At 43.0% G+C, this 15565-nt stretch overlaps 1 protein-coding gene across 1 annotated transcript in view; it reads right to left on the bottom strand.

Annotated features, from left to right (window-relative positions):
• Positions 1 to 7262: 7262 nt before the first annotated feature.
• MOCS3 (molybdenum cofactor synthesis 3) overlaps positions 7263 to 15565 on the bottom strand; it is a 482262-nt gene continuing 473959 nt past the window's right edge. The window contains exons 12-13 of the mRNA XM_040429301.1: positions 8868 to 8972; positions 7263 to 7489 (exon numbers count right to left, since the gene is read on the bottom strand). Of these exons, the coding sequence (XP_040285235.1) occupies positions 7332 to 7489; positions 8868 to 8972 (263 nt within the window). The 3' untranslated portion in view covers positions 7263 to 7331. The remainder of the gene's footprint in view (positions 7490 to 8867; positions 8973 to 15565) is intronic.

Here is a 15565-nt window from a genome sequence, read left to right as displayed (position 1 = left end):
CCGGGAAGCTATTATGCCCAGTCTTTCCGGTGGAAACCAGTCCAAGTTTCCGAAATGAAAATTTTTCTGGGCCTTCTCCTCAACATGGGTCTAACCAAAAAGCATGAATTGCAGTCATATTGGTCCACGAAGCCAATTCATCACATGCCCATGTTCTCTGCTGCTATGTCCAGGACATGATTTGAGACCATCCTGCGTTTCCTGCACTTTAGCGACAACACCACCTCCCGTCCCAGAGGCCACCCAGCTTTTGACCGGCTCCACAAAATTCGGCCCCTCATAGACCACTTCAACAACAAATTTGCAATTTGTATACCCCTGAGCAAAACATCTGCGTAGACGAGTCCCTTATACATTTTACCGGGCGCCTTGGCTTCAAACAATACATCCCAAGCAAGCGCGCCCGGTATGGGGTCAAATTGTATAAGCTCTGTGAAAGGGCCACAGGCTATACCCACAAATTTTGGATCTATGAGGGTAAAGATCAGACCCTGGAGCCGGTCGGTTGCCCTGACTACCTGGGGAGCAGTGGGAAGACAGTCTGGGACTTGGTGTCACCCTTATTTGGCAAGGGGTACCATCTTTATGTGGACAATTTTTACACAAGTGTGCCCCTCTTCAGGCATTTGTTCCTAGAACAGATTGGCTGCTGTGGCACCGCACGACCTAGTCGCCGGGGCTTCCCCCAACAGCTCGTTACCATCCATCTTGCAAGGGGGGAGAGGGCTGCCTTGTGTAACGAAGAACTGCTCGCGGTGAAATGGAGAGACAAGCGTGACGTTTACATGCTCTCCTTTATTCACGCAGACACGACAATACAAATAGAACGGGCAACCAGTGTCATTGAAAAGCCCCTCCCAGTCCACGACTATAATGCGCTCATGGGAGGGGTGGACTTCAATGACCAGATGTTGGCTCCTTATTTAGTTTCCCGACGCACCAGACGCTGGTATAAGAAGGTGTCTGTATATTTGATTAAATTGGCTGCATATAATAGTTTTGTTCTCTACAGTAAGGCTGGGAGAACAGGATCCTTCCTCAAATTTCAGGAAGAGATCATCGAGAACCTCCTGTATCCACTGTAGTGAGCCGTCTACACGAGCAACATTTCCCCAATGTCGTTGCTGGTACCTCAACCCAACAGTCACCCCGAAAAAGATGTTGTGTCTGTAGCAAAAGTGGAATAAGGCGTGACACCCGCTATTTCTGTCCTGACTGCCCTGACCACCCTGCCCTATGCTTAGGGGACTGTTTCCGGAAGTACCACACACAGGTACACTTCGCATAGGGATTGCATCTCACAGGACAGGCACACAGGGTTATTAGGGCCCTTTCACTCACAGCTGCTGCAAACCTCTCCTTTCACCTGGGACAAAGTGCATAATGTACTTCGCCACATCTTTGGGCGATTTGCGCTTTGCACATTGTCCCATGGGGAAGGAGAGGTTTTTCCTATAAAGGTAAAAAAACTAAAACAAAAAAAAAATCACCAGTAAGCAAAAAAGTTAACGTTCTGTTCAAAAAGTTTAATAAAGTTTATATGTTCCGTTCAAATGTTATTATAAAGTTAATAAATTTATTGCGTTGCGGCCTGTTTTTTTTTTTTTTTTTACCTTTCAGGTGGACCAACCGATCGACTAGCTTCAGCACTGATGTGCATTCTGACAGAAGCATTGCGCTGCTGTCAGATTACACAAAAGTCGGTGTATGCGGCGCTGCAAGACGAGATTTCTCCTCTGCAGTAAAAGATACGTTTGCCGAGGCTTATGAGCTGAGGGGGAGGCGGTGTTCATATACTTTGGCAAACACTTTGTATATAAAAAATAATAATAAATCCCGGCAATGATTTAATCATTCACATCGATTGATGTGAATGGAGAAATCTGGTTTGCCAGGGCATACGGGCTAAGTGGGTTTGGATGTTGGGCGGAGCTCCTATGTCCTGGCAGACGCCTTTCCCCTTTTTTGGCAGAGATTTTTTCAACCACATTGATCGATGCGAATGAAGAAATCTGTGCCGTTCATTTTTTCTTTCAGCCCAGAGGCTTTGTGAGAAAAAAATTAATAAATATATCAATTTCCGCTAAATTGTGCCAAATTTTTTTTTTTCTATGAACTCGCCATGCCCCTCTTTGAATACCTTGGGGTGTCTTCTTTCCAAAATGGGGTCACATGTGGGGTATTTATACTGCCCTGGCATTTTAGGGGCCCTAAAGCGTGAGAAGAAGTCTGGAATCCAAATGTCTAAAAATGCCCTCCTAAAAGGAATTTGGGCCCCTTTGCGCATCTAGGCTGCAAAAAAGTGTCACACATGTGGTATCACCGTACTCAGGAGAAGTTAGGGAATGTGTTTTGGAGTGTCATTTTACATATACCCATGCTGGGTGAGATAAATATCTTGGGTCAAATGCCAACTTTGTATAAAAAAAATGGGAAAAGTTGTCTTTTGCCGAGATATTTCTCTCACCCAGCATGGGTATATGTAAAAAGACACCCCAAAACACATTGCCCTACTTCTCCTGAGTATGGCGATACCAGATGTGTAACACTTTTTTGCAGCCTAGGTGGGCAAATGGGCCCACATTCCAAAGAGCACCTTTCGGATTTCACAGGGCATTTTTTACAGATTTTGATTTCCAACTACTTCTCACACATTAGGGCCCCTAAAATGCCAGGGCAGTATAACTACCCCACAAGTGACCCCATTTTGGAAAGAAGACACCCCAAGGTATTCCGTGAGGGGCATGGCGAGTTCCTAGAATTTTTATATTTTTTTGTCACAAGTTAGCGGAAAATGATTATTTATCTATTTTATTTTTTTCTTACAAAGTCTCATATTCCACTAACTTGTGACAAAAAATAAAAACTTCCATGAACTCACTATGCCCATCACGAAATACCTTGGGGTGTCTTCTTTCCAAAATGGGGTCACTTGTGCGGTAGTTATACTGACCTGGCATTTTAGGGACCCTAATGCGTGAAAAGATGTCTGGAATCCAAATGTGTAAAAAATGGCCTGTAAAATCCTAAAGGTGCTCTTTGGAATGTGGGCCCCTTTGCCCACCTAAGCTGCAAAGAAGTGTCACACATGTGGTATCGCCGTACTCAGGAGAAGTTGGGGAATGTGTTTTGGGGTGTCTTTTTACATATACCCATGCTGGGTGAGAGAAATATCTCGGCAAAAAACAACTTTTCCCATTTTTTTTATACAAAGTTGGCATTTGACCGAGATATTTCTCTCACCCAGCATGGGTATATGTAAAATGACACCCCAAAACACATTGCTCAACTTCTCCTGAGTACGGCGATACCACATGTGTGACACTTTTTTGCAGGTTAGGTGGGCAAAGGGGCCCAAATTCCAAAGAGCACCTTTAGGATTTCACAGGGCATTTTTTTACACATTTTGATTTCAAACTACTTCCCACACATTAGGGCCCCTAAAATGCCAGGGCAGTATAACTACCCCACAAGTGACCTTATTTTGGAAAGAAGACACCCCAAGGTATTTCGTGATGGGCATAGCGAGTTCATGGAAGTTTTTATTTTTTGTCACAAGTTAGTGGAATATGAGACTTTGTATGAAAAAAAAAAAAGTCATCATTTTCCGCTAACTTGTGACAAAAAAGAAAAAGTTCGATGAACTCACTATGCCCATCAGCGAATACCTTAGGGTGTCTACTTTCCGAAATGGGGTTATTTTTGGGGTTTTTCTACTGTCTGGGCATTGTAGAACCTCAGGAAACATGACCGGTGCTCAGAAAGTCAGAGCTGCTTCAAAAAGCGGAAATTCACATTTTTGTACCATAGTTTGTAAACGCTATAACTTTTACCCAAACCATTTTTCTTTTACCCATTTTTTTTTATCAAAGACATGTAGAACAATAAATTTAGAGAAAAATTTATATATGGATGTCGTTTTTTTAAAAAAAAATTTACAACTGAAAGTGAAAAATGTCATTTTTTTGCAAAAATTTCGTTAACCCTTTCATGACCAAAGGTCATTGATGCCCCAGTGTCCAGGTCAAAATTTACAAATCTGACATGCGTCACTTTAAGTGGTAATAGCTTTGGAACACTTTTACTTATCCACGCCATTCTGAGATTGTTTTCTCGTGACACATTGTACTTCATGACAGTCATAAATTTGAGTCAATATATATCACCTTTATTTATGAAAAAATCCCAAATTTACCAAAAAGAAATAAAAATTTGCAATTTTCTAAATTTCAATTTCTCTGCTTCTAAAACAGAAAGTGATACCTCATAAAATATTTATTACATAACATTCCTCATATGTCTACTTTATGTTGGCATCATTTTGGAAATGTTATTTTTTTTTTTTTAGGACGTTACAAGGCTTAGAAGTTTAGAAGCAATTCTTAAAATTTTTACGAAAATTTCCAAAACCCACTTTTTAAGGACTAGTTCAGGTCTGAAGTCACTTTGTGGGGCCTATTTAGTAGATACCCCCATAAATGACACCATTGTATAAACTAGACCCCTCAAGTTACTTAAAACCAATTTTACAAACGTTATTAACCCTTTAGGTGTTCCACAAGAATTAAAGGAAAATGGAGAGGAAATTTCTAAATTTCACTTTTTTAGCAGATTTTCTATTTTATTACATTTTTTTCTTTAACACATTAAGGGTTAACAGCCAAACAAAACTCAATATTTATTACTCTGATTCTGCGGTTTACAGAAACACCCCACATGTGGTCGTAAACTGATGTAAGGGCACACGGCAGGGCGCAGAAGGAAAGGAACACCGTATGGTTATTGGAAGGCAGATTTTGCTGGATTGGTTTTCTGAACGCCATATGTTTTTTTATTTTTCTACCGATCGTCTTGTGCAGGGGCTCATTTTTTGCAGAAAGAGTTGAGGTTTTTATTGGTACCATTTTTGGGTACATAGGATTTTTTGATCATTCATTATTACACTTTATGGGACAAGGTGGCCAAAAAATTGGCTGTTTTGGAAGTTTTTTTTTTTTACAGTGTTTATCTGAGGGGTTAGGTATACCCAATATGTATACTTTTTCTTATTTATTTAAGTTTTACACAATAATAGCATTTCTGAAACCAAAAAAATTATGTTTTAGTGTCTCCATAGTCAGAGCCATAGCTTTTTTATTTTTTGGGCGATTGTCTTAAATATGGGCTTTTTTTTGCGGGATGAGGTAACGGTTTGATTGGTACTATTTTGGGGTATATACGCCTTTTTTGATCGCTTGGTGTTGCACTTTTTGTGATGTAAGGTGACAAAAATGGCTTATTTTTTTACACCGTTTTTATTTTTTATGGTGTTTATTGGACGGGGTTGATGATGTGATATATTTATAGAGATGGTCGCTACGGACGCGGTGAAACCTAATATGTGTGGTTTTTGTTATTTTTTTTATAGGAAAAGGAAATTTATTTTTTACATTTTTTATTTATTTTTACTTTTATTATTTTCCATTTTTTTTTTTTATCAGTACCCTCTTGGATCTTGAAGATCCAGTGGGGCTGATGGTTGTACTATACAGTATAATACAATCAGATGCCTTTGCAAAGCGTCCGGTTGCCATGGCAACCATCGGGCGCTGCGATCGCAGCAGCCCTGATGGTTGAGAGAGGGAGACCCTCCCTCTATTAACCCCATGAATGCCGCTACTGCGGCATCTATGGGGTTACAGCAGTGTCAGCATAGAGCTGACACACGCTGCTGATGGCGGCGGCTCAGGAATGGAGCCGCTGCCATCACACACAGAAGAGGGACCGCATCGGGGGCAGGGGGCAGCGCTGGAAACGGGGGAGGGGGGGACAGCATTTTACTTATTACAGATCGGGGCAGGAGGGGGCGGACCGCATCGGGGGCAGGATAAGAAGAAGGACAAGAAGGCGGCACAGATCGGGGCAGGAGGGGGCGGACCGCATCGGGGGCAGGATAAGAAGAAGGACAAGAAGGGGGCACAGATCGGGGCAGGATAAGAAGAAGGACAAGAAGGGGGCACAGATCGAAGCAGGAGGGGGCGGACCGCATCGGGGGCAGGATAAGAAGGACAAGAACAAGAAGGGGGCACAGATCGGGGCAGGAGGGGGCGGACCGCATCGGGGGCAGGATAAGAAGGACAAGAACAAGAAGGGGGCACAGATCGGGAGCTTCAGGACACATTACCGATTTCAGGCTCTGATCTGCAGAGCGCAGATCAGAGCCTGAAACCGGCATTTTAACACTGCCTCGATCCGATTGGTTAGTCTGCACAGACTAACCAATCGAATCGATTGCCGGCAAGGGGCACTCTGATTGGCCCCTTGCTGGCATTACTAGACTGTATGCTGTCCGTGACAGCACCAGGCCAGGGGCAGAAGCTTTATCCAAGCGCTTTGCAGCGCTTGGATTAAAGAGCTGGCTTGACGTCTATACACGTGGTAGCTGCACGGGGTATGTGCAGCTATCACGTATATATACAGATTGCGGTCGTGAAGAGGTTAAATTTTGATTAATAAAAAAAGTAAAAATGTCAGCAGCAATGAAATACCACCAAATGAAAGCTCTATTAGTGAGAAGAAAAGAAGGTAAAATTCATTTGGGTGGTAAGTTGCATGACCGACAAATAAACCGTGAAAGTAGTGTAGTGCAGAAGTGTAGAAAGTGGCCTGGTCATTAAGGGTGTTTAAGCTAGGGGAGCTGAGGTGGTTAAAGAGGATCTGTCAGCAGGTTTGTACCTATGAAACTGGCTGACCTGTTGTATGAGTGCTTAGCAGCTGAATGCATCTGTGTTGGTTCCATGTTCATATGTGCCGGCACTGCTGAGAAAAACGAGCGCAAAACATTACTGCATCTGTGCCAGATACTAAGGTGCACAGTGCAAAGCAACAAGACTTTAGGAGAAGTCAGGGCCAGGCATGATGACGTTTACACTGCCTGGCCTTGTCAATCAAAGTGTGGAAGGCATGGCAGTTGCAGGCACAGTAGAGACTCAAGGAGAAACTGCTACACCCCCATTGCTCATTTGCAAATATTAAAACATTTTTCTATGCAATGTGGTCACATATGAACATGAAACTAGCACACATGTCTTCAGCGAACAAGCAAGAGGCCAGCCAGTTTCAGCAAATCTGCTGACAGATGCCCTTTAATGATATTTGCTGTGTTGATGGCTTGAACCTTTATTTCACTTCAAGTCCAATTTTTGCAGACTCATCATATGGGACCTTTTAACACCTTGCTGTGATACACCACTGCTGATCTTTTACCCATTTAAACACAAACGCACACATACAGGATGTTTTATTAACAGAGCACACAAAAATCATCTGTAACTTAATAGCGGAATAACAATTCAATATCGTGGAAAATTGGAATCAATCTTTTCAGACCAGGCCATCAAACCCCCTTTAATATCTTTGGCAATAAATTTGTATGCTCCTCTGTCTGAAAACTCCTGTAGTATCTTCACAGCTTTTTGTGAATCATTTCCAAGTTTGCATATAACAATCACTAAAAAAATAAAGAAAATAAATATTTTATGTAGTTAATGAACTGCTTACACTGAATTATCTCTCTTCTGATCTGAAAATACTATTGCATTAGGCTACTGTCACACTAGCATTTCTATTTTCCGGTATTGAGATCCGTCATAGGGTCTCAATACCTGAAAAAATGCTTTTGATTTTTCCCCATTCAGTGTCAATGGGGACAAAACGTAACTGAACAGAAACAAAATGCATTCCGTTCAGTTTGGTTGTGTTCCCATACCGGAGAGAAAACCGCAGCAAGCTGCGTTTTTCTTTCCGTCATGGGAATCGGAGCAGGACTGATTCGTCATGACCCACAATGCAAGTCAATGGGGACGGATCCGTTTAAGTCTGACACAATCAAAAATGGATCCGTCCCCCATTGACTTTCAATAGAGTTCAAGACCGATCCGTCTTGGCCATGTTAAAGATAATACAACCGGGATCCGGTTGAATGCAGATGGTTGTATTATGAGTAACGGAAGCGTTTTTACTGAGCCCTGACGGATCCAGCAAAAACACTAGTGTGAAAGTAGCCTTAGTATAAGAAAGAACTGTACATGAACTTAACAGGGTTTTCCTTTTTTCTTTAAGTTCCACTAAGGGAATTAGCCATAAATGACACTGACTGGCATACAATTAAGGGCCCTTTATCTTAAAGATAGTCACTAACGAGCATTCACAGGAACACTCGTTAGCGATTATCTGGCAGTGTAAATGTACCGCTGATCACTGGATGAACGAGCGAAACGCTCATTCATAGAGTAATCCAAACGTTTGTGTGTACACAAAAATCACTGTGTCAGCAGCACTGTTTACACAGCACGATCTGCTGTTTGCAAACAATGAGTCATTATGGCGAAGAGCGATGGCATTAGCGATCGCTCCTCCGCATACTATGGGGGAGATCACTGCATATAAATGAAGCAGTCTCCTCCACCAGTGAGCAGCAGTTTGTCGGGCAGGAATGCTTCCTTCCTGAAAATCTGCTGTTCTGTCGTCCTATGTAAGATCTTTAGGCCCTACCTCTGGCAGACTAAGGAACCATTGTTAGTGGCCTGGCTGATTGCATCATAAGGAAGGGAGATGGGGTGATAGGGGGAGCCTTTTATCTTTGTCTAACCACTTAGATGCCATGGTCTCTACCGATCTAAGGTCTTAAACAGGATTGGGTTACGTTGGCCAGGCATGTATGACTATGGTAGAGTTGGGAGAAATATCTTAACTGAAAGAGCATTCATTATTTCATTCGGATTGCCAGCTTTATAAACATACTCAGCATTGTGAAGAGATTTTTATAAATCTATCATTTTTTTTTTGCAATATGAGAAAAATGTGATCAAAAGAATAAAAATCCTTACCTTTATTGTCTACTCCATTAGCACTCTTGCTCAGATCTGAAAGTCTTTCAGTCAGGACATTAGACCAATTCAAACTACTGTCCTCCAGTTGACTTAAAGGTATATCTTTTTGTACTTAAGAAAAAATTTCCTGGATCGATTTACATTTGTCTTAAAGGGGTTGTGCCAAGTTTTCAAGTTTCCCCTACACGATAGGAGATAACTGATTGGTGGGGGTCTGACTGCTGGGAACCCCACAGATTCTGAGAACAGGGACCGCCAGAAATAGCAGAGTGTTGTACTCGGCTGCTGCAGTTCCATGCGGAATGAACAGAACATCAGGGCATATGCTCCACCAGGATCAGGAAACCAGACCACTGTTCTTGGGATCGGTGGGTCTCCCAGCAATTGGAACCCCACTGATCAGTTAGTTTAACCCTATTTAGTCAGTGACAGGCACACCCCTCATTTGAAATTATTGAACAAAACACAAAAATATGTATAAATATAATTTATTACACAGGTAATATTTATAATAATAGCTGGGATAAAAATAAAATATAAACTAAACGTAAAATATAAAAATGAAAAATATGAAATGTAAAAATTAAACACATACAGATAGAGCACAATATATATCAGTTTATCAGTCACTCCAATTTTTACTTTTGTTTTTATAAAAACTTTTTTTTTAAAGAAACAAAAATCCATGAGTGACTGATAGACTGACATCAGTCACTCATGGATTTTTGTTTTGATTAACATTTTATTTTACATAATTTTTATTTAGAAATTAATAGTGTAGGTAGTGTGTGGCAGTGACAGGCCTCATATATGTGTCTCCTAGAATGGTGCAGGAAACCTACCGTATTTTTTGCCCTATAAGACGCACCAGCCCATAAGACGCACCTACATTTTAGAGGAGGACAATAAGAAAAAAAATATCTTTCATTGGATCTCTGGTCAGACCACCAATGTTAATAAGAACTCAGATCAGACCCCCAATCAGACCCTATGTGAATGACCCCCAATCAGACCTCAGATAAGAGCCCCAAGCCTCTCATCAGCCCTCATATGCCTTATATCAGCCCCCCATTGCCTGTCACCAGCCCCTCTTCAGCCCCCATTACCTCTCATTAGCCCGCAGCAGCCTCATATCAGCCCCCATTGCCTGTCACCAGCCCCCAGCAGCCTCTCTTCAGCCCCCATTATCTCTTATTAGCCCCCATTGCTTGACACTAGCTTCATATCAGCCCCCATGGCTTGTCACCAGCCACCATAAGCCTTATATTAGCCCCCATCAACCTGGAATAAAATAAAAAAGCACTTACCTTTCCCGCTCCGGCCGCCGCAGCTCCTCTCCTCCAGCGCGATCCTCTTCATCCTGCCGCCGGCTGTGCATTGAACCAGCGCGCACAGCGTGAGGTCATAGAGCCGACAGCCGAGGACCAGGAAGCGGTGAGTACAGAACCTTCACCGCTTCCTGGTCCTCCGGTACTAATGAGCGCTTCCACAGTGGACACTGTTAGTACTTAGTATAGCTGGTACCAGGCTAATCCGGGCCTGGGTTTTATTGAGAATAAACCAAGAGCTGGGTGGGTGCTTATTCCCCACGATTGACTCTGAGTTTTGCAGGTGGTCTATGTCCACGTTTCTAATTTAAAAGTCAGCAGCAAGAAGCAGGGTGTGTCTGTATGAGCCAGAGGCTTACAGATCACAGAGAGCAAGGCGTGTGTGAAGCAACACTGGCCTGAGGACGGTTCTAAGTGAGACCTGAGCCTGTATCACTCTGTTCTTGTGTATGGACTGACTACCTGACCCGGCTGCGATCCGGCTGTACTGCACTGTCAGTTGGCTGGAATCAATACACCGGATTGAAGTGACTTTTTTGTGTCCCTGCTTTCTTCAACGCTGGTCGTAGGATCTGACGGCTTTACAGTACACATAAAATTACATCATATATAACGACTCCAATGTGGAAGCATGTAATTCTTGATTTGAGTTGAGAAGTGTCCATCAATGTAGGAGTTGAATTCCGGTGTTATGGACCCAAAGATCAGGATAAAACAAAAGGGGGGATTGAAAGAAAAGGATACAAAAAACATAAAACAACCGAATAGACATATCTAGCGCCAAAGAATCAGTTAAGTAGCCACCAGCAACACACTACAGGGGAGTCAATAGAAGCTACTCTTACATAGTACTGCTAACATCCAGCAATAGATTCATTACATTACATTTTGGGAAGACTACAAGAGTATTAATACAGTCACAATTAAATGTTTTTATTCATGTTTGTGTAAATTTGGGATTTTTTCATAAATAAAGGTGAAATATTTTGACTCAAATTTATGACTATCATGAAGTACAATGTGTCACAAGAAAACAATCTCTGAATGACTTGGATAAATAAAGGCGTTCCAAAGTTATTACCACAAAGTGAGATATGTCAGTTTTGCAAAATTTGGCCTGGTCAGGAAGGGGGCAAAGGGCCCAGATGGGAAGTGGTTAAATCACTGTGAAAGGTGCACCACAATGATATGCAACTGACAACACTGGCTAATCCCTCAAACTTATGTTAAAAACTGAGACTTTAGCCCTTTTGCACTACCGTCAAGGTATCTCAGTGTGGGATGTGTTCCTACCACTAGACTACCTACGGTGTGTGAACACTGTCCGAGAGTTGCTAAGATACAACTTACAGCCAAACTATCACATACCTCCATAGTGAAATCACTCAGGTAGTGGGAGAGATGATTAGGCTGTAAGCCCCACCTATAACAGGCCATGTGACACAAGATACCAGGTGCAAAAGAATGCTACCAGCAGTACGCAATGGCACATTCTAAACATATCAAGAAAAATAACTGAAATAAAGTGGCCTAAATGGGAGGAAATGCTTAAAAAACCCCAAACACTGTGGCGTGTTTATAACCAGGGGAGCAATTCCTCCCCGGTTATAAACACGCCACAGTGTTTGGGGTTTTTGAGCATTTCCTCCCATTTAGGCCACTCTATTTCAGTTATTTCTTCGTACAGTATTCAAATGATCTTTTATGCGAATCGACTTCAGATGTTTCATCCGAAGTCGATTCGCTCATCCCTAGCTGCAGCCAATGGCTCCATTATAAGAGTAAAGATCAAGGGCGATAATGGACACCCTTGGTGCGTACCATTTGATATAGTAAAGAACTTTAATAAGAACCCCGGGGCCAGTACTTTTGCTGATGGAGTACTATATAAAGCAAAAACCCTATCCTTCTCCGCGTCCAAGGATAGGAGCATAGAAGGCGTCCGACACGCTTCCAACCCTCCCAGCAAATCTTAAAACTGTCTAGACCAGTGGTTCTTAACCTTGTTGGAGGTACTGAACCCCACCAGTTTCATATGCGCATTCACCGAACCATTCTTAATTGGAAAAATTAAATATGATTTTTTCAAATTCAAAACATAGGTATATATTTATACATAGGTGCACAAAGTGAATAAAACCATTAAAGAACAAAACCATTAAGAACAAAGAACAAAACCATTAAAACATGATTTTAACACAAAAATAAAAACATAATAATGAATATTTACTGCAAATCAGTGTGGCTTCTGCTGTTGTCTTTCAGAGACCAGGTCAGAAATGCGCGGCTTTACCTTGGCAAGTGCCACTCTCATGTCATGTTCGCAACAAAGTATGTTCCTTTTCTTCGTTTTTATGTCCAGCATCCTTGAAAAGGATTGCTCGCAAAGATATGTTGTAACAAACGGTATGAAAAACTCCAGAGCTTTCTTAGCAATAACAGGGTACGTTACCATTTGTTGAAACCAAAACGTTGAGAGCGTTGTTGTTCTGAAGAGTTGCTGTTGAACCTGGCTCTTCTGAAGTTCAATGATTTCATCGAGGTATTCATCATTGACATCTGTTGTCTCAACACTAAATGTGAACGGCTGTCTCACCCATGCTGGATATGACTCTCTTGTAGGGAAGTATCCATCAAGAGACGTTGCAAGCTCATCTAAGTGCGTGGCAATTGCTTGCTTCAGTTCCATGGGTACAGAAATGTCTCCGATTCCAGATACATCTTCGATCTTACTTACACAGTCATCTAGCAGGGGAAAGTTTGCGAAGTTATCGTTCTCTATTCGTCGTTTCCATAACGGTAGCTTTTTTTGAAAAGCCTTCAGGTTTTCTTCCGCTTCGATGATGTTGACTCCACCGCCCTGCATCTGTTGATTGAGATGATTTAGAGCTGCAAAGATATCAGTCATGTACGCTAAAATGAGAATGAACTCGGAATCTTTGATGCAATCTGCATGACAATGTTGGTGCTCTTGCAAAAACAGGGCTAATTCCACACGCACGGCAAAAACACGATTCAACACCTGTCCCCGGGATAACCACAGAACATTGGAATGGTACAGAAGTACCTCAAATTCAGATCCCATTTCTTTACACAGCTCCCTGAAGATGCGGTGCCTCAGAGCACTATTTTGCACATAGTTCACACATTCCACTACAATTTTTAATACTTCTGCCAGTTTTGGAGGCAAGGTTTTTGTTGCCAATGCATGCCTATGCAGAATACAATGCGTAACAATGGTGTGTGGTGCATCGGCTTTCACTAGCGCACCAAAACCAGACTTCCCAGCATGGCTGGAGCTCCATCCGAACAAACTGCAGAAACCATATCCCACGAAAGATTGTTGTCTTTGAAGAAGTCATCCACAAGTTTCTTCACATCGGCTGCCTTAGTTGTTGTTGTAAGAGGCTTACAAAATAAAAACTCTTCCTTTATCACGTCGTCTTTCACATAGCGCACGAATACTGCAAGCTGGCTTACATTGGAGACGTCTGTGGTCTCGTCGAGTTGAAGGCTGAATTTTGCCGGGCTTGAAATCATATCTGCAACTATTTGAGCCAAGATGTCTTTGCTCATGTCCTCTATTCTGTTGCTGATGGTGTCATTTGAAAGAGGAATTTGGGATAACTTAACTTCAGCCGCTTTTCCCAGCATGATATTCGCCATCTTCAACACAGCTGGTTTTATGAGTGGTTCACCAATGGTGTGGGGTTTGCCCTGCTTTGCGATCAGGTAAGCAACTTCGTACGATGCTATGAGGATCGGTTTGTTGATGGGTACAAAGCCGAGAACAGGCAGACTAGCCTTTTCATCGAATCTGGCTCTCCTCACCTTGAATTCAGCGAGTGTTGTGTTCTTGTATTTTCCATCTCCATGCAGCTTAAGGAAGTGTTCTCTTAGTTTTGCCGGTGCTAGACTAGAATTGCTCAACTTGGCATTGCAAATCATACAGTTAGGACGCTGACTCCCATCACGTTCCGTTATACATGTGAATCCATATTGTACATATTCGTCCGACCACTTTCTTTTTTTGCTCGACATAGTTAGTATGAAGGGATAGGCCAAGCGATGTTGCGTGATCACCTGCAGCCAATGATGGACAAGCGGGGCGAGTCGGGTGTGTGTCTAGACCTCCAGGGCCGGACTGAGGATATAAAGCAGCCCTGGAAAAAAAATCTATGTCAGCCCCATAAGTCACTGCGCCTAATATACTACTGCCCCCCCCCTCTCTCTATCTAATACACTGCTGCCCCCTCCCCACCACCCCCAATACACTGCTGAACAAATAATAATACACTGCTAATCCCCTCCCACCCCCTAATAAACTGCTGACCCCCCTCCCAACCTCCTAATACACTACTGACCCCCAGCCTCCCCAATACACTGCTGACCCCCCAGTCCCTCAATACACTGCTGATCCCCTCCCAAAACAATCCCAGCCCCCCTAATACAATGATGACCCCCTTCCCAGCCCCCCTAATTCATTGCTGACCCCCCTCCTAGCCACCCCAATACACTGCTGACCCCCATCCTTGCCACCCCAATACACTGCTGACCCCCAAAAATACACTGCTGGCCCCTCCAATACAATGCTGACCCCTTAAATACAATACACAATAGGTCCTCCAAGCCCCTTTACTCTTACCTGTAGTACAACAGGTCAGCTTAGCTCAGTGATGCCGGTGTCTGTGTGCAGGAGGGACAGGATGCCGCCGCCACCATGCTGTGCAGTCACTAGATCCGCCGCCGCGCAGCCGCCGGATATGACGTCATGTCGTCATATGCCGCTCACATCCGGCGGCTGGCAGAAGCAAAATCATTGCGCTCGCTCGGCTCTTCTGATCATGAGCCGCAGCGGGCACAAAAGGAGTCTGAGTAACAGGAAATAAATATTTTCCTGTCTTGTGGCAGCCACCTATCAAAGCGGCCCCCCAGGGCCGGCGGCCGAACCCGCGAGACTGACTCACCGAACCCCTGGGGTTCGATCGAACCCAGGTTAAGAACCACTGGTCTAGACCGATTGTCTCCCTTTCACAAAGCCTACTTGGTACCTATGAACTATATCCGGGAGAACCTCAAAGCCAATATTTTAGCATATAGTTTTAAATCAATGTTGAGAAGTGAGATCGGACGGCAATTCTCTGGTTTGTCAGGAGATTTGCCAGGCTTTGGAAGAGTAATTTCTACATCAGTACATCATTCTGACCTTAATTTGTTCAGCTGGTTTTATTGCAGTTGGGGCAAAGTCACTGATCCTAAAAAACAGTCAATGGCATTTTCCGTGGGTGCCAACATCTTTACCTAAATTACATAAAGAATAAAACAAAACAATGGAGTTAGCAATTTGTTGCGGGTCAAATATTTTGT

The sequence above is a fragment of the Bufo bufo genome, chromosome 4, assembly GCF_905171765.1.
Source record: "Bufo bufo chromosome 4, aBufBuf1.1, whole genome shotgun sequence".
In the NCBI taxonomy this organism is placed as follows: Eukaryota; Metazoa; Chordata; class Amphibia; order Anura; family Bufonidae; genus Bufo; species Bufo bufo.
The sequence above is the reverse complement of the archived record's forward strand: the minus strand, read 5'-3'. Positions and strand labels throughout refer to the sequence as shown.